This window comes from Oncorhynchus keta, chromosome 4 (assembly GCF_023373465.1).
Source record: "Oncorhynchus keta strain PuntledgeMale-10-30-2019 chromosome 4, Oket_V2, whole genome shotgun sequence".
Lineage (NCBI taxonomy): Eukaryota > Metazoa > Chordata > Actinopteri > Salmoniformes > Salmonidae > Oncorhynchus > Oncorhynchus keta.
In genome coordinates, this window is record NC_068424.1 from 44,794,238 (window position 1) to 44,819,359 (window position 25,122).

At 41.8% G+C, this 25,122-nt stretch overlaps 1 protein-coding gene across 4 annotated transcripts in view; it reads right to left on the reverse strand.

The window, feature by feature from the left end:
• The window catches only part of fam13b (family with sequence similarity 13 member B), a 79,737-nt gene that overhangs the window by 22,363 nt on the left and 32,252 nt on the right, over positions 1-25,122 (reverse strand). For all 4 annotated transcript variants that reach the window (XM_035762100.2, XM_035762086.2, XM_035762110.2 and 1 more), the window contains exon 7: positions 7,631-7,764. In XM_035762100.2, coding sequence (XP_035617993.1) covers positions 7,631-7,764 — 134 coding nt within the window. The remainder of the gene's footprint in view (positions 1-7,630; positions 7,765-25,122) is intronic.

Here is a 25,122-nt window from a genome sequence, read left to right on the forward strand (position 1 = left end):
GTGCTGTGGGGTGTGTCACTGTCTCAAGCCTTTCTAGCCATGTAGACTATTTCCCCCTGCCATGGTGCATGTGGCTGTCTGTTTGTGTGGATTAGGGATTAATGGGTTTAATCACCTTAACCCTTTACACTGGTGAGAATGGGCCTATATGGATAGGGCTAAATTTAAATGTTTCTTACAGAAAAAATATGAAAAGCATATGCATATCCATGGTAGCAATTGAAAGGGAACAGTTAGGAGATTACGGAAAATTATTAGACCAAAACGTGAGGACTACAGTTCACCTGACAACTGAATCCACACATTACACTGTTGATTTTATGTGCAATTTACTGTACTTATTGCCACATTTGTTGATACCAACATCTGAAAATACTCTGGATACATTCAGTAAAATTCTAAGAATATTCATGGAAAATATGGGATAGGTGCAACATAAGAAATTATAAGGGTTTGAGTGAGAGGACTAACTGGGATCTCAAAGTGGCCACACACACACACACACACACACACACACACACACACACACACACACACACACACACACACACACACACCTCCAAAGTGTGCACAGTTCCTAAGTAATTTCAATGCACCTTTACTCCTAGTTCTCCTTCTCCGTTGATGAGCTAGAGCAAGCACACTTGTAGTCGTTTTGGTTGGAACACAACCCTGCCTCCCCGCCATTGTTTATGAAATCCCAAAACGGTCCATTCTAAATCTCAATCTGGGTCAGGTGGGCATCAACCGATAGTAATTTTGATGCGCATAGAAAGGAGTCATGAGCGCATTCAGGTGCGTGTGACGGCCATTTTTCTTCACAATAAACAAACATGGGCTCGTTCTGTTCAGAACAACCCAGGGTATGATAGCATGTCATCTTGTAACAGTACATCAAACATAGTGATCATAAACATTGACAATGTATATGACAGTTTTATCCTATGGAAATTGCAAATTTGGACTAAAGGGTGTTTGGCTTGCTTGTGCGACATCAACGCAGTATTTATTATAATCCTCAACGTCTCACTTAAAAAATACTTAGAGTCCTCTTCATTTCAAGTATTTCCCTCACTCAGAAATTAAATGTGCAAAAGCTGCCAAATTAGCAGGAGGGAGGGGTCAACTTCTTGTTTTGCAAGGTGCTCAAGTTCAGAACAGCGCTGGGAAGCGCAGTTCTGACTTCATGTATATTGCAGCATGTTACTGTACAGCCAAAACATATGTCTAGGATGTTGGGAAAGTTGTGGGAAAATATCAAATGCATACAACAGTGGTTCCATAATAAAAATGTTTAAACGTAAAGACGAGGATGAAACATTTAGCTTAAAAGTTGATACACTATGAATATTTCACATTACAAGTACACAAATACACTGCTCAAAAAAATAAAGGGAACACTTAAACAACACAATGTAACTCCAAGTCAATCATACTTCTGCGAAATCAAACTGTCCACTTAGGAAGCAACACTGATTGACAATAAATTTCACATGTTTTATTTTACCTTTATTTAACCAGGTAGGCTAGTTGAGAACAAGTTCTCATTTGCAACTGCGACCTGGCCAAGATAAAGCATAGCAGTGTGAGCAGACAACAGAGTTACACATGGAGTAAACAATTAACAAGTCAATAACACAGTAGGGGGGAAAAAGGGGGAGTCTATATACATTGTGTGCAAAAGGCATGAGGTAGGCGAATAATTACAATTTTGCAGATTAACACTGGAGTGATAAATGATCAGATGGTCATGTACAGGTAGAGATATTGGTGTGCAAAAGAGCAGAAAAGTAAATAAATAAAAACAGTATGGGGATGAGGTAGGTAAAAATGGGTGGGCTATTTGCCGATAGCCTATGTACAGCTGCAGCGATCGGTTAGCAGATGTTTGAAGTTGGTGAGGGAGATAAGTCTCCAACTAAAGCGATTTTTGCAATTCGTTCCAGTCACAGGCAGCAGAGAACTGGAACGAAAGGCGGCCAAATGAGGTGTTGGCTTTAGGGATGATCAGTGAGATACACCTGCTGGAGCGCGTGCTACGGATGGGTGTTGCCATCGTGACCAGTGAACTGCTGTTGTGCAAATAGAATAGACAACAGGTGGAAATTATAGGCAATTAGCAAGACACCCCCAATAAAGGAGTGGTTCTGCAGGTGGTGACCACAGACCACTTCTCAGTTCCTATGCTTCCTGGCTGATGTTTTGGTCACTTTTGAATGCTGGCGGTGCTTTCACCGAGACAGAGTCTACAACCCACACAAGTGGCTCAGGTAGTGAAGCTCATCCAGGATGGAACATCAATGCGAGCTGTGGCAAGAAGGTTTGCTGTGTCTGTCAGCGTAGTGTCCAGAGCATGGAGGCGCTAACAGGAGACAGGCCAGTACATCTGGAGACGTGGAGGAGGCCGTAGGAGGGCAACAACCCAGCAGCAGGACCGCTACCTCCGCCTTTGTGCAAGGAGGCGCAGGAGGAGCACTGCCAGAGCCCTGCAAAATGACCTCCAGCAGGCCACAAGTGTGCATGTGTCTGCTCAAACGGTCAGAAACAGACTCCATGAGGGTGGTATGAGGGCCCGACGTCCATAGGTGGGGGTTGTGTTTACAGCCCAACACCGTGCAGGACATTTGGCATTTGCCAGAGAACACCAAGATTGGCAAATTTGCCACTAGCGCCCTGTGCTCTTTACAGATTAATGCAGGTTCACACTGAGCACATGTGACAGACGTGACAGAGTCTGGAGATGCCGTGGAGAACGTTCTGCTGCCTGCAACATCCTCCAGCATGACCGGTTTGGCGGTGGGTCAGTCATGGTGTGGGGTGGCATTTCTTTGGGGGGGCCGCACAGCCCTCCATGTGCTCGCCAGAGGTAGGCTGACTGCCATTTGGTACCGAGATGACATCCTCAGATCCCTTGTGAGACCATATGCTGGTGCGGTTGGCCCTTGGTTCCTCCTAATGCAAGACAATGCTAGACCTCATGTGGCTGGAGTGTGTCAGCAGTTCCTGCAAGAGGAAGGCATTGATGCTATGGACTGGCCCGCCCGTTCCCCAGACCTGAATCCAATTGAGCACATCTGGGACATCATGTCTCGCTCCATCCACCAACGCCACGTTGCACCACAGACTGTCCAGGAGTTGGCGGATGCTTTAGTCCAGGTCTGGGAGGAGATCCCTCAGGAGACCATCCGCCACCTCATCAGGAGCATGCCCAGGCGTTGTAGGGAGGTCATACAGGCACGTGGAGGCCACACACACTACTGAGCCTCATTTTTGACTTGTTTTAAGGACATTACATTCAAAGTTGGATCAGCCTGTAGTGTGGTTTTCCACTTTAATTTTGAGTGGGACTCAAAATCCAGACCTCCATGGGTTGATAATTTGATTTCCATTGATAATTTTTGTGTGATTTTGTTGCCAGCTCATTCAACTACATAAAGAAAAAAGTATTTAATAAGAATATTTCATTCATTCAGATCTAGGATGTGTTATTTTAGTGTTCCCTTTATTTTTTTGAGCAGTACATGTTCCCTCATCTCAGCCATATGCGTGAATGTTCCAAAATGCTATTACGGAAGAACACCATTCGCAAACTCTCACCTGATGCAAGCAGTTTTTATAATGGTCAGATGGCAGATGGACATACAGCCTAATGGTAGAAACTTAGAAAGAGGGAATATCTGAAGATGCAAAAATAGGATTGTGCCTTACTGCCTTTGGACGTTAGAATAAGAAATGTTGGTTTAAATGGCATATCAGAAAATCATAGCTTTTTTTCTATGGTCAGATTTCGGCTGTAGGCTATTAAAAGCAAGGTAAGATTGTTTGAATCCTGGACAACCTATGATATTGCTGGCTAGGCATCACATTTGTAATTATTTTGGTTAATATAAATGTATAATATTAGAATATCATTCCAATGTTGGGCAAAAAGGCCTACTAGAATGCACATTTTACTTTCTTCCAGCCTGTTTGCGGCCTGCCGGCCCAGAGCGGAGGTTTCGTGTGCCGGGAGTTGCTGTGGCATTTGCATTGTCTGTAGGCTATGGCTAGCTATTATGGTATTCTTGAGAATATGGCTGTATCTCCCTGACCTAAACCTGTAAAATGTGCAATGTATTTCTGCCTCGCGCCGCAACACTGCCGGTCATGGTGTGTGCGCACGTGAAGAGCAGAGTGACAAGATTCATTTTTAGAAGTGATGCGCAAAGGCATAAAAGTTTGTTTAAATTACAGAATGCTGTGATATTTTGGTTAAAAGACTCAAGTCACAGAAAATGAATTTAAACAATATACCACATTACTTCTTACTCGTACTACATGTATTGTTTTAGAAACATTACAAAGCATGCTCATCTGTTTTATTGCATTTTGTTTGTGTGATTTTTAGCAACAACAAAAAAATATTTGGGCTGGTAAAAAAATCTGAATGGCTGTTAGATTTTGCCAAATGCAGGTAGATTTTGGCATTGTCAGGCTGGGGAACACATGCATTCTTTATTGTATTTTGTTGTGTTGTGTTTAAATGGGGCAGCTGGTGGTCTAATGGAATGTCTAAGTTTATTCAGTAATCAGTTCACAATAACATTCTTCTCTCCAATATATTGTATGCATGTGGTTATCATGTTCAATTAATAAATTATAATTATTAATAATGTAATGGGTGTTTGTTTACATTAAGATGCAAAAAGGGTTTTGTAATATAGTCTGTATTTATCGGTCTCCGAAATAAACCAATTACTTTAAAAGCACTGCAAATTACCTAGATCAATGCTGGCATATCAAAACATTAAAAAAATTAAAATGTTTAATAAACAATATGGGACGGTTCAAGTTCAGTTTGGGACAGTTGAAATTGCACTTCGGCACGGTACTGGGTGATGAAAAAAGTTAGTTGCAAACCCTGTAGCCACTGCGTTCCAATGTAGATGTTTATCAGTGCACCAAATGTGCCATGTAAAGGGTTAAATACAGGGCAAGTGGGCCAGGCAGAGCCACCCAAACCCACTTTGATAGAGGCTTTCGATTTAAACAGGAAGCTACACCACCAACAATCTAGGGGAAAAAAGTTCCTAAGCAAAAGCGGAACATCTAGAGGCCTATGGGGCGGCAGGGTAGCCTCGTGGTTAGCGCGTTGGACTAGAAACCGGAAGGTTGCAAGTTCAAACCCCCGAGCTGACAAGGTACAAATCTGTCGTTCTGTCCCTGAACAGGCAGTTAACCCACTGTTCCTAGGCTGTCATTGAAAAAAAAGAATTTGTTCTTAACTGACTTGCCTAGTTAAATAAGGTAAAACATTTTTTTTTAAATGCTCTAAATTGGAGGCTGACTTGGAACTTTATGTTAAGTATTTTGTTTACTTTGCACTAGTGAATCTTTACAGCCTCGTGTACTTCTTGAAACAATCCAGGAGTACAATGAGTCACTCTTAAATCCCTATTGTTCTTCATTGCTCTTATAATCTAATCAAAGTTTATTTGTCACGTGCTCTGAATACAACATGTGTAGACCTTAAATGCTTACTTACAGGCTCTAACCAATGGTGCAAAAAAAGGTGTTAGGTAAATAAAGAAATAAAAACAACAGTAAAAAGACAGTGAAAAATAACAGTAGCGAGGCTATAAAAGTAGCGAGGCTACATACAGACACCGGTTAGTCAGGCTGATTGAGGTAGTATGTACATGCAGATATGGTTAAAGTAACTATGCATATATATGATGGACAGAGTAGCAGTAGCGTAAAAGAGGGGTTGGTGTAGCTTCCTGTAATGTCTGTGTTGAACAGTATGCTCAGAATGTGGAGGAGTGTGGCCATAAAAACAGACAATTGTGTAAAGGAATGACAGACTCGCTCCTCTGAAATTGTTCTCCATTAATACGATTTAAGCAGCCTGTGATACCAGACCTGTCTGACATTTAGCTGTTGTATGGTGGCCCTGTGGTGGAGCTCTCAATAGCCCTGTTGGCGCTCTGCTGAGATCAAAGTGGGTGCAGGTGCACTGGAACTAAACAAATAGAGGCGAGGAGATGAGATCAACAGAAAGACTTAGATTATCTTTCATGTCTAGACCTCCGGACTTTTGAAGGGAGACACTCATCCGTTTGGTAGAGTGGAGATCAGCACAGCTTTTACATGGCTACCTGGTCCTGAACTAGCACCATTTTGCTCAGTACATTGAATGAGAAAAAAACGTTATGATCTAATACACTATTTTGCTCAGTGTGTAGACACTTGAGGTCAGGAGCCCACGCGGAGTCACCAGATTGAAAAATAGTTACGATCACGGTGGGAAATGAACACCCGCCAAATGCAGGTAGATTTAGGCATTGTTAGGTAAGAATGTCTATTTCAACAACCAAAACATTTGGGAATAGTAAAAAATAAAATAAAGTCAAAGCCCAGATGTAAAAGTTGGTCGAGTTGGCTAGTTACATCATTTTGTTGTTTTTCAATATTAGTTGGGTTTGCTTCAAATGTCTGCTGCTACGGAAGAAACAGTGATTCGCATGTCTGACAGAGACGGCGTGCCCCTCTACCATGGTAACGGCCCGCCCCTTAAAGTGGCAGCAGAAATTTTTGGTCTCCCCTAAAATATTTATTAATTAACTTTAAGTAATTTCTTATCATTAAAACACTTAAATATTTATTTATTTTAAATCCTAAATGTCAAATGATTTACTCCTTATAAAAAAAATTCAGCGTAGAGCCCTGAACATTTCCCACCATGATTGCTATCACTAGTCGGCTACCACCCGGTTACGCAATCCTGCACTTTAGAGAATGCTGCCCTGTATACAGAGACATTGAATCACTGGTCACTTTAACAATGGAACATCAGTCACTTTAATAATGTTTACATACTGCTTTACTCATTTCATATGTATATACTGTATCATTCTACTGCACTTTAGTCAATGCCACTCCGACATTGCTCGTCCTAATATTTATATATTTCTTAACTCCATTCTTTTACTTTTAGATTGGTGTGTATTGTTGTGAATTATTAGATACTACTGCAGTGTTGGACCTAGGAACACAAGCATTTCGCTACACCCTTAACATCTGCTAAATGTGTGTATGTGTCCAATAAAATTTGATATGTAATAATAAATAAGCCGTTTCACTCAGCATTTTGTGGAAATTGTGATTCCAATTATGTAATACTCTCATGTGGGAGCTGAGCTGACCCAATGACATTATACTATAAAGAGATCTTTATGGCTTAACCCAGATACAAGAACATAGCTGTGGTGGAGCAGGCAGCTTGGTTGGAATGTGACATACATTCCCTGGATATGATCGATTAAATATTTTATTTTGAATAATTTGCTACCATGTCAGTTGTCCTGACTTGGCACTGGAAAAAATAAAAAAGTATAGAGCCCTGGCACTAATGTAAAGTAACTGTTGATAAAAAAAAAGTTATTCCTTATCAAGCAAAAGTTATTTATCACGATACATATCGCCCAGCTGTAGTACAGATGAATCATTGATAAATCGCACATGAACTGCCCCTTTCAATTTTCTTTGTATTCATTCCTAATTGTCTACGCTTTATATATTTTTGTATACCCAGAGCAGCAAACCAAATTACCCCATGAGAATCATAAAGTCAATCATCAACTTATCTTACCTTGAAGAGGGAGTGACCTGCGTGTTACTGTGTTGGGGGGATTCGGAGGCGGAAGGGGGGCCTTCCTCGCCCTCGCCGTCCTGGGGCAGCTCCTCACATGCCTCTAATTTCTCATCGTCCAGGAGCTCAGTGATCTGCAAGGGAGAGTGAAGGGTCAGGGGACATTTTAGAAGTAGGCTAGGATGTTTAAGTATCATCATACATGACACCTCTGACAGGACACTGAGTGAGCTATACCATCAAACTGTGCACCCAGACAACATTATGTAATACAGTGTTAGGGGCTGACCCCAATTAGTCGACTGGTTGATTGTTCAGTCGACCTAGATTTTTTTAAAGAAAGAAAAACAGATACATATATACACACTCAGCAAAAATAAGAAACGTCCTCTTACTGTCAACTACGTTTATTTTCAGGAAACTTAACATGTTGAATCTTATGTTCATACAAATATTTACACAACAGACAAACTGAACAAGTTCCACAAACATGTGACTAACAGAAATTGAATAATGTGTCCCTGAACAAAGGGGGGGGGGTCAAAATCAAAAGTAACAGTCAGTATCTGGTGTGGCCACCTGCTGCATTAAGTACTGCAGTGCATCTCCTCCTCATGGACTGCACCAGATTTTGCCCCACTCTTCCACCAAGGCATCTGCAAGTTCTCAGACATTTCTGGGGGGGAATGACCCTAGCCCTCACCCTCCGATCCAACAGGTCCCAGACTTGCTCAATGGGATTGAGATCCAGGCTCTTCGCTGGCCATGGCAGAACACGGACATTCCTGTCTTGCAGGAAATCACGCACAGAACGAGCAGTATAGCTGGTGGCATTGTCAGGCTGGAGGCTCATGTCAGGATGAGCCTGCAGGAAGGGTACCACATGAGGGAGGAGTGTGTCTTCCCTGTAACGCACAGCATTGAGATTTCCTGCAAGCTCAGTTCAATGATGCTGTGACACACCGCCCCAGACCATGACGGACCCTCCACCTCCAAACGATCCCGCTCCAGAGTACAGGCCTCTGTGTAACGCTCACTCAATCCGATCATCACCCCTGGTGAGACAAAACCACGACTCGTCAGTGAAAAGCACTTTTTGCCAGTCCTGTCTGGTCCAGTGACGGTGGGTTTGTGCCCATAGGCGACGTTGTTGCCGGTGAGGTCTGGTGTGAACCTGCCTTACAACAGGCCTACATACAAGCCCTCAGTTCAGCCTCTCTCTGCCTATTGTAGACAGTATACACCGGTTCCAACTCCCGCAACATGACTACACATTATCTAATTAGTTACCTGTAAACTTGATCCAAACATCTCAAACAACATTCCTAATTCAACTTTAGGTATTTTTAAATGTAAATAATCGATCAAATTTTAGATGGAATAAACTGTGTTCAATACCAGAGGAAAACAAAGTGGAGCGTGTTCAGGTCGCGCGCCTCAACCACAACAGTACACTTTACTCGACCCTCGTTCTGGACAACCCTAACTTCTTCATTTCTCAAAGAATACTCACAGACATCATTCAAACAGTTTTAGAAACTTCTAATAATATGCATAACCTAGCTTCTGGGCCTGCGTAGCAGGCAGTTTACTTTGGGCACGCTCTTCATCCGGACGTGAAAATACCACCCCCTAGCCTTAAGAAGTAAGTGTCTTAACCGTTCCACAGGTGCATGTTCATGAATTGTTTATGGTTTATTGAGCAAGCACGGGAAACAGTGTTTAAACCCTTTACAATGAAGATCTGTGAAGTTTAGATTTTTACCAATTATCTTTGAAAAACAGGGTCCTGAAAAATGGACGTTTCTTTTTTTACTGAGTTGTGTGTATGCATGTGTGTATACAGTGGGGCAAAAAAAGTATTTAGTCAGCCACCAATTGTGCAAGTTCTCCAACTTAAAAAGATGAGGCCTGTAATTTTCATAATAGGTACACTTCAACTATGACAGACAGTGAGAAGAAAAAAAATCCAGAAAATCACATTGTTAATTAATTTATTTGAAAATTATGGTGGAAAATAAGTATTTGGTCACCTACAAACAAGCAAGATTTCTGGCTCTCACAAACCTGTAAGAGGCTCCTCTGTCCTCCACTTGTTACCTGTATTAATGGCACCTGTTTGAACTTGTTATAAAAGATACCTGTCCACAACCTCAAACAGTCACACTCCAAACTCCACTATGGCCAAGACCAAAGAGCTGTCAAAGGACACCAGAAACAAAATTGTAGACCTGCACCAGGCTGGGAAGACTGAATCTGCAATAGGTAAGCAGCTTGGTTTGAAGAAATCAACTGCGGGAGCAATTATTAGGAAATGGAAGACATACAAGACCACTGATAATCTCACTCGATCTGGAGCTCCACGCAAGATCTCACCCCGTGGGGTCAAAATGATTACAAGAACGGTGAGCAAAAATCCCAGAACCACACGGGGGGACCTAGTGAATGACCTGCAGAGAGCTGGGACCAAAGTAACAAAGCCTACCATCAGTAACACACGACGCCGCCAGGGACTCAAATCCTGCATTGCCAGACGGGTCCCCCTGCTTAAGCCAGTACACGTCCAGGCCCGTCTGAAGTTTGCTAGAGAGCATTTGGATGATCCAGAAGAAGATTGGGAGATGAAACCAAAATATAACTTTTCGGTAAAAACAACTCGTCGTGTTTGGAGGACAAAGAATGCTGAGTTGCATCCAAAGAACACCATACCTACTGTAAAGCATGGGGGTGGAAACATCATGCTTTGGGGCTGTTTTTCTGAAAAGGGACCAGGACGACTGATCCGTGTAAAGGAAAGAATGAATGGGGCCATGTATCCTTCCATCAGCAAGGGCATTGAAGATGAACCTTGGCTGGGTCTTTCAGCTTGACAATGATCCCAAACACACCGCCCGGGCAACGAAGGAGTGGCTTTGTAAGAAGCATTTCAAGGTCCTGGAGTGGCCTAGCCAGTCTCCAGATCTCAACCCCATAGAAAATCTTTGGAGGGAGTTGAATGTCCGTGTTGCCCAGCAACAGCCCCAAAATATCACTGCTCTAGAGGACATCTGCATAGAAGAATGGGCCAAAATACCAGCAACAGTGTGTGAAAACCTTGTGAACACTTACAGACAACATTTGACCTCTGTCATTGCCAACAAAGGGTATATAACAAAGTATTGAGATAAACTTTTGTTATTGACCAAATACTTATTTTACACCATAATTTGCAAATAAATTAAAATTCCTACAATGTGATTTTCTGCATTTTGTCTGTCATAGTTGAAGTGTACCTATGATGAAAATTACAGGCCTCATCTTAAGTGGGAGAACTTGCACAATTGGTGGCTGACTAAATACTTCTTTGCCCCACTGTATGTTTTATATATATATATACACACACACACACACACACACACACACACACACACAGATTAGTTCACTAAGATGGGTGTACGGGCGTACGCACGCACAAACGCACGTATACACACACATACATTCAACCTCTTAATGAACTAATCCATTGTAGAGGACCAGACAAAGCCGATTTATGCTTTATCCAAAAATGTGGTCGGAGGCTCCATATGGAGGGGGGTGACAATTGCGGAGAGGCCAAATTGAGCTCAGTACCGCATCGCCATGCACCTCCCATATGTTGTAACAATGCGGAGGGCTCTGTATAGCTCCGCATTGACACGATTGGGGGGCGGTAGATCCTGTATAAACACAAACTCACTTCCTTGACAACTCCCCTCACAACAAACAGCTCTGTAATGCGCAAGTATGAATGCCCTGACTTCTGCAGAGCCATGTCATCGTAAATGCAACACGGCCAATGGAGACGTCGGCTCGACCATGCAGCGCCCAAGAAGCTCAATGCACTTCCCTCCATGTGTTCTCTCCCACCAATTTGTGCACATTCATTGTTTCAGAACTTCATTGTGTGAATTGTATGCTTTTGATTTTTAGTCTCACTTCCCCATTACATATCACCAGTAGTATATTTACTGTTAATTTCTATCATTTCTAATCTACAATGTTTGTTTGGTTATGATAATTTATGTTAATGCATCAATATATTATTCCAGTCTTACCGTTCTCATTGTCGGAGTGGACATTGTTTGCAGAGTGCACAGCCTATGCTACAACTTGTGAGAAACACGTTTTGTTTTATTTCATACCATTTACAAGTTTAGTCAATTAAAATGTAGTCATTGTCTATTGTTTGGTGCGCTCCTGTCAAGGAGACGTAAGGATGTGCACCTGATTACTCATAGACGTATATAGGCGACCTGGCCTGTGCGCAAATGTAGGCATTTAAATGTGCCCATTTAAAATGTGCCCATTTGGGGATCTGATAACTTTAATACACCACCACTAATGAGCTGTGGAGCTCGTCAAAGTAATGTTGTTTTTTTCACCTCAAACAGCAAGCAAACAAATTCTGTTTTTACATCCATTGAGAATGACAATAGTTCCAAATGTAGGCCATTTGAAAAACCTTTAAAAACCTTTACAGCGCTCTCCCTTACGATAACCACTCAGCGTGAAAGGGAAAAATGTCAAGCTCTGATCCAGTGGAACCATCATAAAATAGGCCTACCTGATTACTTCTCGTCAGTGCTCGACTTGGACTGAAATAGGTTCCGGTACTCATTTTGGGTGCTGGTCATTTTTTATATTTAAGTGTTGTTTATATTAGGTGCAGGAGCTCCACAATACTTTTTAGCTAATATTCTGTAAAGAGGAACGTGAGCTCAAGCAGTAGAGCATTTGAGGTGCCGGAACTCAGCTCCAGAGAGCTCCTGCCCAAGTCAAGCACTGCTTCTTATCCTTTGCACAAAAAGCCTAAAAATCTAATCTTATTGGTCACATACACGTGATTACCAGATGTTATTGTGGGTGTAGCGAAATGCTTGTGCTTCTAGCTCCGACAGTGCAGTAATATCTAACAAATTACACAACACACACAAATCAAAGTAGAAATTAATTAAGACTATACACAGTTGAAGTCGGAAGTTTACATACACCTTTAAACTCAGTTTTTCACAATTCCTGACATTTAATCCTAGTAAAAATCCCCGGTCTTAAGTCAGTTAGGATCACCACTTTAAGAATGTGAAATGTCAAAATAAGAGAGAATTATTTATTTCAGCTTTTATTTCTTTCATCACATTCCCAGTGGGTCAGAAGTTTACATACAGTCAATTAGTATTTGGTAGCATTGCCTTTCAATTTTTAACTTGGGTCAAACGTTTCAGGTAGCCTTCCACAAGCTTCCCACAATAAGTTCCCTGAATTTTGACCCATTTCTCTTGACAGAGCTGGTGTAACTGAGTCAGGTTTGTAGGCCTTCTTACTCGCACAAACATTTTCAGTTCTGCCCACAAATCTTCTGTAAGATTGACGTCAGGGCTTTGTGATGGCCACTCCAATACCTTGACTTTGTTGTCCTTAAGCCATAACTTTGGAAGTATGCTTGGGGTCATTGTCCACTTGGAAGACCCAATTTACCACCAAGCTTTGACTTCCTGACTGATGTCTTGAGATGTTGCTTCAATATATCCACAATTTTCTTGCCTCATGATGCCATCTATTTTGTGAAGTGCACCAGACCCTCATGCAGCAAAGCACCCCCACAACATGATGCTTGCCACCCCATGCTTCACGATTGGGGTGGTATCCTTCAGCTTGCAAGCATCCCCCTTTTATTCCAAACACAACGATGGTCATTATGGCAGTTCTATTTTTGTTTCATCGGACCATAGGACATTTCTCCAAAAAGTACGATCTTTGTCCCCATGTGCAGTTGCAAACCATAGTTTTTGTGGAGGTTTTGGAGCAGTGGCTTCTTCCTTGTTGAGCGGCCTTTCAGGTTGTCGATATAGGACTCCTGTGGATATAGATACTTTTGTGCCAGTTTCCTCCAGCATCTTCACAAGGTCATTTGCTGTTGTTCTGGGATTGATTTGCACTTTTTACACCAAAGTACATTCATCTCTAGGAGACAGAACGCGTCTCCTTCCTGAGCGGGATGACGGTTGCGGGTCCCTTGGTGTTTATACTTGCATACTATTGTTTGTACAGATGAATGTGGTACCTTCAGGCGTTTGGAAATTGCTCCCAAGGATGAACCAGACTCTTGGAGGTCTACAATTCATTTTCTGAGGTCTTGGCTGATATCTTTTGATTTTCCCATGATGTCAAGCAAAGAGGCACTGTGTTTGTGTGTTTGAAGGTGGGCCTTATAATACATCCACAGGTATACCTCCAATTAACTCAAATTATGTCAATTAGCCTATCAGAAGTTTCTAAAGCCATGACATCATTTTCTGGAATTTTCCGAGCTGTTTTAAAGGCACAGTTAACTTAGTGTATGTAAACTTCTGACCCACTGGAATTGTGATAAAGCAAATTATAAGTGAAATAATCTGTCTGTAAACAATTGTTGGAAAAAAACACTTGTGTCGTGCACAAAGTAGATGTCCTAGTCGACTTGCCAAAACTATAGTTTGTTAACAAGAAATTTGTGGAGTGGTTGAAAAATAGTTTTAATGACTCCAATCTAAGTGTATGTAAACTTCTGACTTCAACTGTACATATGGACGAGCGATGTCAGAGTGGAACGGACTTTGATACAGTAGAATAGTACAGAAAAACAGTATATACACATGAGATGAGTAAAGCAAGATATGTAAGCATTAAGCGACTGAGATTGTAGAATAGTATAGAATACAGTATGTACATATGAGATGAGTAATACAAATATGTAAACATTATTCAAGTGACTCGTGTTCCATTCCTTCAAGTGGCCAATGATTCCTAGTCTATGCCTATAGGTAGCAGCTTCTAATGTGCTAGTAACGGCTGTTTAACATTGATGGCCTTGAGATAAAAGCTGTTTTTCAATCTCTCGGTCCCAGCTTTGATGCACCTGTACTAACCTCACCTTCTGGATGATAGCGGGATGAACAGGCAGTGGCTCGGGTGGTTGATGTCCTTGATTATCTTTTTGTCCTTCCTGTGACATCAGGTGCTGTAGGTGTCCTGGAGGGCGAGTAGTTTGCCCCCGGTAAATGCGTTGGGCAGACCACACCACCCTCTGGATAGCTTTGCGGTTGTGGGCAGTGCAGTTGCCGTACCAGGCGGTGATACAGCCCGACAGGATGCTTTCAATTGTGCATCTACAAATTTGCGCATGTTTTAGGTGACAAAGCAAATTTCTTTAGCCTCCATCTGTGTGGGTGATCCATTTCAGTTTGTCAGTGATGTGTACGCCAAGAAACTTTAAGCTTTCCATCTTCTCCACAGCTGTGTCTGTCACGAGCTCACTGGTGCGGGAAACTCGAGGGCCCAGAATATTTTGTACAACGTTGCAAGTTCGCTAGCACAAGCTTCAGTCTGGACCCAGTTGATACAATGTTAAGTTTGTTACAGACAGACCATGCATAGCCAATGTGATATACACTGCTCAAAAAAATAAAGGGTACACTAAAATAACATATCCTAGATCTGAATGAATGATTCTTATTAAATACTTTTTTCTTTACATAGTTGAATGTGCTGACAACAAAATCACACAAAAATTATCAATGGAAATCAAAATTTATCAACCCATGGAGGTCTGGATTTGGAGTCACACTCAAAATTAAAGTGGAAAACCACACTACAGGCTGATCCAACTTTGATGTAATGTCCTTAAAACAAGTCAAAATGAGGCTCAGTAGTGTGTGTGGCCTCCACGTTGCTGTATGACCTCCCTACAATGCCTGGGCATGCTCCTGATGAGGTGGTGGATGGTCTCCTGAGGGATCTCCTCCCAGACCTGAACTAAAGCATCCGCCAACTCCTGGACAGTGTGGTGCAACAGTTGGTGGATGGAGCGAGACATGGATGTCCCAGATGTGCTCAATTGGATTCAGGTCTGGGGAACGGGCGGGCCAGTCCATAGCGTCAATGCCTTCCTCTTGCAGGAACTGCTGACACATTCCAGCCACATGAGGTCTAGCATTGTCTTGCATTAGGAGGAACCCAGGGCCAACCCGACCAGCATATGGTCTCACAAGGGGTCTGAGGATGTCATCTCGGTACCAAATGGCAGTCAGGCTACCTCTGGCGAGCACATGGAGGGCTGTGCGGCCCCCCAAAAGAAATGCCACCCCACACCATGACTGACCCACCGCCAAACCGGTCATGCTGGAGGATGTTGCAGGCAGCAGAACGTTCTCCACGGCATCTCCAGACTCTGTCACGTCTGTCACATGTGCTCAGTGTGAACCTGCTTTCATCTGTAAAGAGCACAGGGCGCTAGTGGCAAATTTGCCAATCTTGGTGTTCTCTGGCAAATGCCAAACATCCTGCACGGTGTTGGGCTGTAAGCACAACCCCCACCTATGGACGTCGGGCCCTCATACCACCCTCATGGAGTCTGTTTCTGACCGTTTGAGCAGACACATGCACATTTGTGGCCTGCTGGAGGTCATTTTGCAGGGCTCTGGCAGTGCTCCTCCTGCGCCTCCTTGCACAAAGGCGGAGGTAGCGGTCCTGCTGCTGGGTTGTTGCCCTCCTACAGCCTCCTGATGTACTGGCCTGTCTCCTGGTAGCGCCTCCATGCTCTGGACACTACGCTGACAGACACAGCAAACCTTCTTGCCACAGCTCGCATTGATGTGCCATCCTGGATGAGCTTCACTACCTGAGCCACTTGTGTGGGTTGTAGACTCAGTCTCGTGCTACCACTAGAGTGAAAGCACCGCCAGCATTCAAAAGTGACCAAAACATCAGCCAGGAAGCATAGGATCTGAGAAGTGGTCTGTGGTCACCACCTGCAGAACCACTCCTTTATTGGGGGTGTCTTGCTAATTGCCTATAATTTCCACCTGTTGTCTATTCCATTTGCACAACAGCATGTGCAATTTATTGTCAGTGTTGCTTCCTAAGTGGACAGTTTGATTTCACAGAAGTGTGATTGACTTGGAGTTACATTGTGTTGTTTAAGTGTTCCCTTTATTTTTTTTGAGCAGTGTATATATATTTTTTCCTTCAGGATATTTTCAACTTTTATTTGTTGGCTTCATGTAGGCCATTTTTACATAGTTGGCAATAGAAGTTACTTTAGGTTTGTAATCATTTCAATTTAGATACAATTTTTATTAACCACATGACAAAGATTGAGATAGGAAGACATTATTATAAATGAAACTGTTCCATGAAAATGTACATATGAAAACCATAACTGGCACTCAGATTGGTAGAAATGGTAAGATAAATTGGCATTGCTGTTTCCTTGTATAGCCTATTACCGGCAACTTCAGGAGATTAATGGCAGAATGTATGCACACATGACTGACTGTAAGTCGCTTTGGATAAAAGCGTCTGCTAAATGGCATATATTATTATATTAATCTGAAAAAGCCAGCAGGAGCGTGAGGAGAATGCTTGGGTCAGGTTGAGTCATGAGTCTTATCTTAAACAGTAAGTTTAAAGCATCAGACAAGCTCAATTAATTTAGTTGATTTTATTAAAACACAGAGTATGTCTATATATGGAAAAATCCACTTTGGTCGAAAGTACAGACAACTTTTCAGTCAACCAAGATTTGTTTGTTGTTATTTTCGGGGACAGCCCTTTACAGTGGGGTCCGGAATGATTGGATCCCTTGATAAAGATGGGCAACAAAGGTATAAAATAAATACAAATAAATGAGCTTTCGAAATAACAATGCATATGGAGAAAATTCCTCCTCCTATACTCCCCTGCTCTAAAATCTAATTTTATTTGTCACATGCGCCGAACAGGCGGTATAGACCTTACTGTGAAATTATTACCAGCCCATAACTATATTTTCTTGACTGGATTGTTGGTTAAGAAAATATTTACTAAATAAACTCAAGTAAAAAATAAAACAATAAAAATATTATTAACAATAATGAGGCTAGAGTATATACAGGGGGTAAATGTGCGGGGGTACAGGTTAGTCGAGGTACATTTGTACATGTAGGTAGGGGTAAAGTGATTATGCATAGATAATAAACAGCGAGTAGCTGTTGGGGGACAGACAACGCAAATAGACCGGGTAACTATTTCATTAATTGTTCAGCAGTATATAGGTCTATTGTTCAGCAGTATACAGGAAGCTTGGCCCCAGGGATGTAATGCACGACCCTATGTAGCGCTTCACACAGGACCCAAACCGGCTGTGAGCATGCTCCATCATGCATAAATTTTATTTGTCCCTCTACACCAAACACGATCACGACACACAGGTTAAAATATCAAAACTCTGAACCAATGACATTAATTTGGGAACAGGTCGAAAAGCTTTAAACATTTATGGCAATTTAGCTAGTTAGCTTGCACATGCTAGCTAATTTGTCCTATTTAGCTAGCTTACTGTTGCTAGCTCATTTGTCCTGGGATATAAACACTAGGTTGTTAATTTACCTGAAATACACAAGGACCTCTACTCCGACAATTAAGCCATACATAAAACGGTCAACCAAATCGTTTCTAGTCATCTATCCTCTTTCCAGGCTTTTTCATCTTTGAACTTATATGGTGATTGGCATCTGAACTTCCATAGTATTACCAGGACAACCGGCAACGCAGTTAGTCTTTCAATCACCCACGTGGGTATAACCAATGAGGAGATGGCACGTGGGTACCTGCTTCTAAACCAATGAAGAGATGGGAGAGGCAGGACTTGCAGCGCGATCTGCGTCAGAAATAGGAATTACTTCTATTTTAGCCTTTGACACACGCGAGCAGTGTGGGTGCAATAATTGAATAACAGATTCCTGAATGCATTTTGTGACGCGACCGGTGTAGTCAGGGTATTACGGTCAGATGCTGCGCAGTTGCCATACCAGGTGGTGATGCAACCAGGATGAAACTGGCTCTCATGAGGACCGCCACAGGAAAGGAAAACCCAGAGTTACTTCTGCTGCAGAGGATAAGTTCATTAGAGTTAACTGCACCTCATATTGCAGCACAAATAAATGCTTCACAGAGTTCAAGTAACAGACATCTCAATATCAACTGTTCAGAGGAGACTGCGTGAATCAGGCCTTCATTGGAAAATTGCTGCAAAGAAGCCACTACATAAGGTCACGAGGAAGAGACTTTCTTGGGCCAAGAAACATAAGCAATGGACATTAGACCAGTGGAAATCTGTCCTTTGGTCTGATGAGTCCAAATTTGAAATTTTTAGCTCCAACCACCCTGTCTTTGTCATACACAAAGTAGGTGAACGGATGATCTCCGCATGTGTGGTTCCCACTGTGAAGCATGGAGGAGGAGGTGTGATGGTGCTTTGCTGGTGACACTCAGTGATTTATTTAGAATTCAAGGTACACTTAACCAGCATGGCTACCACAGCATTCTGCAGCAATACGCCATCCCATCTGGTTTGCGCTTAGTGGGACTATCATTTGTTTTTCAACAGGACAATGACCCAACATCTCCAGACTGCGTAAGGGCTATTTGACCAAGGAGGAGAGTGAAGGAGTGCTGCATCAGATGACCTGGCCTCCACAATCCCCGACCTCAAACCAATTGAGATGGTTTGGGATGAGTAGGACTGCAGAGTGAAGGAAGAGGCAGGCAACAAGTGCTCAGCATATGTGGGAACTCTTTCAAGACTGTTGGAAAAGCATTCCATGTGAAGCTGGTTGAGCGAATGCCAAGTGTGTGCAAAGCTGTCATCAAGGCAAAAGATGGCTGCTTTGAAGAAACTAAAATATACAATATTTGGTAACTACATGATTCCATGTGTTACTTTATAGTTTTAATATTATTATTCATTATTATTCTACAATGCAGAAAATAGTACAAATAAAAAACCTTTGAATGAGTAGATGTGTCCAAACATTTGACTAGTACTCTATACAGTCTGCAAACAAAGCAAGCATCTCTTATGCAGGACAGGTCATGTGGGCTCAGATGTTTTCTATGTACAGTGTACACACAGAGAGACTATAAACACCAAGACATCTGTTACAATTACCAATTAGTGGTTGCTGCTGTACATTTTCAGCCAGGCTGGCTGTTCCTTGAATAGGTCCTATTGAATCAGTGGTGTTGACATCCCTTGAAATGTACCTAGCGTTAGACGTTGACACTGCAGTCGGTGCAGTAAGTGCAGAGCCTGCTGCTAATATGGTGGGAGGTATATTACATTGTACAAGATGTTCCATAAAGATCTAAAGATAGATCACACCATTCATCACCTTGGCTGAAAATTGTTCCGTGCCCTATGTTTAATGTTATAATTGCAAGGAGAGAGAGAGACTTGGTGGGGTAACCTAACTGAGAATAGGAATGATTCCTAATAGATATTCTGTCTGTGTCTTTGCCTGCATTTACAGAGGAAGCCCAATTTGGCTCTTTCCTTTCACTAAGGTCTTGATTAATCAGATTAGCTCTAAAAAGGATCTGATGTGATTGGCCAAAAAAGTTCAGAATTCAGCTGCCTGTGTAAACACAGCATAAGACACCACATTCCCCCCTCCTAGTCTGAGATGTTTCAGAACCCATAAACGCTGAGTTACTCTCTCTCCCCCCCGCTCGCCAACCGCATCTGCTGCTGCCATGTCACAGCCACATTGCCATGGCAACAGCTCACTGACACCACTGATTGCATTTCAGGGTCTTGTCCCTCATTGTGTATGCAGATGGTTATGAGTAATGGTTGTGTGTTGTCATGGCAGCGGTGTCTGTCCGCTGTCTGTAGTATAGCAACAGAAAGAGCCCAGGGGAGAGGATTCTCACACTGTTCTAACGGATTAACGGACACATTTATCCACATCAACAAAGCCCAGAACATTGAGCACTTCTCCAAAGGTTAAATATACAGAAGATATCTGAGCAGAAAAAGAGCTCGCACTTAAAAAAGGTCTCTAGCAGATGAATGGGGAGTCAAAGTAACCTTCACATTTTACAACACAAGGGCCTGACAGCTGTAAATGGTCACAATGTGTTACAGAGACCATGGAACTTTCTGTATTATCTCCACAAGCTTTTCATAAACCGCAGGGTGCGGACAATGATTATTACGCATTGACAATTACCTAGAACCATTTCCCATGTCAAATTCAGATGTAGAAAGGCTTGATTCTACTCATTTTCTGTGGATTGTTTCCTCAAAAGTTCAGAATATTTTCTCAAACACATGGAACATTTATCCAAAATATTAAGTCATAGGCTAATCAATGTTTACATCTACAGTGCCTTCAGAAAGTATTCATAACCCTTGACTTACTATACATTTTTTTGTGATATAACCTAAATTCTAAATGGATTAACTGTATTTTCTCACCTGTCTACACACAATACCCCATAATGACAAAAGTGAAAACTGTTTAAAAAAATGTTTGCACATTTATTGAAAATGAAATACAGAAATCTCAATTCCATATGTATTCACACCTCTGAGTAAATACTTTGTAGAAGCACCTTTGGCAGCGATTACAGCTGTGAGTCTTTCTGGGTAAGTCTCTAAGAGCTTTCCACACCTGGTTTGTGCATCACTTGCCCATTATTCAAGCGCAGTCAAATTGGTTGATGATCATTGCTAGACAACCATTTTAAAGGTGTTGCCATGGATTTTCAAAACTAACTCAGCCACTCAGGAACATTCACTTTCTCCCATTTGTCTGCCTCTCAGTCCAGGGTGCATTGCATGGTGCCATTGCGAATGTCAAACTCCAGGTTGAACATGGTGAGATTGACTCCTAAATTGACAGTGCAGTTTGTTTAGGCAATATTAAAGATACTTAGCTACTTCACATGCTGATAATGACTTTGGTATTATTGTGTGCAGCTACGTTTGCTAGCAAGTTACCGAGCTAGCCAGCCAGTCCATAGAGAGAGCATTGCGGGTTTTGTAGTTAACTTTAGCTGTAATAGATTTCCACAACGATTCACACATTTTGCTACCAACCTTATTATACAAAACTTTTGTTGACAAAAGAAATTGTTCTCACATAGTGTTATGTTACACTGTAAATTATAGGAATTACTGGTTTTGGGTGAATTTTTCCTTTAAGAGAACAAAGTGCCAACCTCCCTCTCTGCCAAGTTACAGGCAAGCCAAATGTCCTCTCCCGGAACCGATGCTGCTCGTTATCTTACGCATCCCGTTGTATCATGACAGATATACAATACCATTTATGTTTCCGTAGTCTGTCCATGAAAGATGATTATGTAACAGTATCTGCTGACTTCATCTAATTCCACCATGCCTGAAATTGTCATCACACAGAACAGAAAGTACCAAGCAGGGAGCTCAAGAGGTGGAAAACATTGTTTCACAGTCACCTGTTACTATGAATAAGACACCTCAGAGTTTCTGACTAGTGAATGTGATTTCTAATATCCTAGGCTGTCGGGTAAATCCATTTGAATTCAATCACTTTTTGACAGCATCCCTGCTGATTTAAGCAAAACTTTCCAGATATTTTGCCCATGGAAGTCAGAGTGCCAAAACATTCACTAGAAATGATAAAAGGTTGAGTTTGAAATCATTTAAAACGCTTACAAAACAGGGTTGTCAAACTATTTTGTAAAATCACATATAAGCTACAACCACATATTCACATTTTGTAACTTAGACCCTACTTTACATCGGAGGTTTCTGTGTTGTACCCGCAATCAGTTGAGACAACATGCTCTTAAATACAGGGTAGGTGTACTTTCAAAATCATAGAAATTAGAGCCGGGATGATACCAGTATTGCAATATTTGTTCCATGGAAAAAATGAAAACACATAGCAGATCTAACTATTAGGTCCTTTAAAAACCAGCTGTCTGTAAAATATTGTGTGCGATTGCATGGAAAATAAACAAATGTGACTCTGCAATGACCACATAATGATATTTGTTTACAACATTAGGGCTTTTTTTTGTGAAATCCGCCTCATGTTTTGTTTTCTTGCCGCGATAGTAACGAATATCACAATACCGGTATCGTCCCTGCCCGAATAGTAATAGAATGGACTGATCCCTTCAGACCACTGCCACTTAGCTGCTACACCATTGAAATTGAAATGTTCAATTCTAATTACTACCACAAAAGATGGCTGCCGGTCAATTTAATTGGACATGTCTATTCTATATATATGGTACTTCAGAAAGTATTCATCCCTCATGTTGTGTTACAGCCCGAAATCTAATTGGATTCAATATTTCCCCTCACCCATCTACACACAATACCCCATAATGAAAGTGAAAGCATGTTCTTAGAAATCTTGTCAAATGTATTGAAAATTAAATACAGAAATCTCATTTGCATAAGTATCCACACCTCTGAATCAATACTTAGTAGATGCACCTTTGGCGGCGAATACAGATTTGAGTCTTGGGTAGGTCTATCAGCTTTACACACATTTGGATTTTCTCCCATTCTCCCTTGCGGATTTCCTCAAGCTTTGTTAAGTTAGATCGGCAGTGCACAGAATTCTTCAAGTCTTTCCACAGATTTTCAATGGAATTCAAGTCTGGGCGACTTCCACACTAATGTTCTGAAGCCATTCCAGAATTTCATTGACTTTATGCTTGGGGGCCATTATCCTGTTGGAACGTAAATCTTCACCCTCATTCTAAGGTTGTTTGCACTCTGAAACAGATTCTTATCAAGGATTTACATGCGCTTGGCTACATTCCCTGTTCCCTCTATCCTTACTAGTCTACCAGTCCCTGCCCATGGAAAGCATCTCCATAGTATAATGCTGCCACCAACATGCTTCACGGTGGACAAAGACCTAGTGCTTTTCATTCAGGCCAAAGAGTTCAACTTTTGTCTCATCAGACCACTGAATATTTTTGCCTTATGCGCTCAGTCTATCACGTGCCTTTTTGCAAACACCAGGCGTTCTGTCATGTGCCTTGTTCTTAGGAGAAGCTTTTGTCTGGAAACCCAGATTGGTGAGGTGCTGTACAGACTATTGTCCTTCTGACAGGTTCTCCCATCTCAGCCAAGGAACTCCGTAGTCAGTGGTCAGTGATCAATGGGTTCTTGTTCACCTCGCCAACCAAGGTCCTTCTTGCCAGGTTTCTCAGTTTGATCGGACACCCAGCTCTAGGCAGAGTCTGGGAAGTTCCATATGTTTTCCATTTCCCAATGATGGAGATCACTGTGCTCTTGGAAACTTTCAACACTGTAGAAATAGTTTCATACCCTTCCCCAGATATGCCTCATCACAATTCTCTCTCTCAGAGATCTACGGCAGTTCCTCAGACTTCATGGTATAGTTTCTGCTCTGACATGTACGGTCAACTATGGGACCTTATATAGACAGGTGTTTTTCTAAATATTGTCCAAACAATTTAATTGGCCACAGGTGTACTCCAATCAAGTTGTAGTACCATCAAGGATGATCAAAGGAAATTGAATGCACCGGAGCTCAATTTGGGGTGTCATAGCAAAGGGGTGTGAATACTTATGTAATTGAGATATTTCTTTATTTTAAATTAAATTATACATTTTGTTTTCACTTTGTCTTTATGGGGTATTGTGTGTAGATGGTTGAGAATTGTTTTAATTTAAATCTATTTAGAATTCAGTCTGTAAAAACAAAATGTGGAATAAGTCATAAGTCATGAATACTTTATATGATTTCAATAGGTTTCCTATAGAGGATTGACAGTATAATTTACAACAGATAATCCCATTCAAACATTCTCTGATGTGTGGACCTCCATCTTTGTGGTACCATTTGAAAGTAGAAATGTCTATTTGATTCTCATTTTAGTACATTTATCAGCCAAAACATGACACCCACCCTGTATTCAAGAGCATGTGTCTCAACCGATGGCAGGCACAAGACAATAACTCCAGTTGTAAAATTGGGTCAAAGCTACGACATATGCAAATATGAAGAAAATAATAATAATCATTTACTGTAAAAAATCTAATAAAAAAATCTAGTTTGACAACACTGTTTGTAAGCTTTTCAATTACAGCAATCTCAAACTTTTATCTTTTCAAGTGATTAAGACATGGATGTCTCCTGGTGTGGTGGTGTATACAAAATAGGTAAACACTGAGCACATTTCTCTCTAGAATGTTTTGGCATTCAGGTACAAAGAGAGAGGGAAAAAAACTGTCGGGGGAGGTTCTCTTCTGCACTGTTCAACTAATCCAGTAAAATGTGATGTTGAGATGGAGTGTCATCTTTCCATTTCCCCTGAAAACCGGATGCACACGTTTTCTTATGTCCCCGCTGAGGGTGGCTAAAGGATGAAATGTTTCAGAAAGACGGCTCTGTGTGTTAGCCACTCAGCCCGAGCAAGTCTGCCCGCTCGCTAAGGACCAGTGGGTAGAGACAGCAATGTGAGGAACAAAAGGGCATAACCTTGGCTAGGGCTAGAGCAGGGGCTCCCAAACTTTTTCCACTCAGGGGCCCCTCACGTCTATTTCTATGGCACTGTTCATGACAAACTGTTCACACCCCTCTTGTTGGTGGAGAGAATTTTGCAGGTTTAATGCTAATTTCCTGCAATTCTACACATTTTGT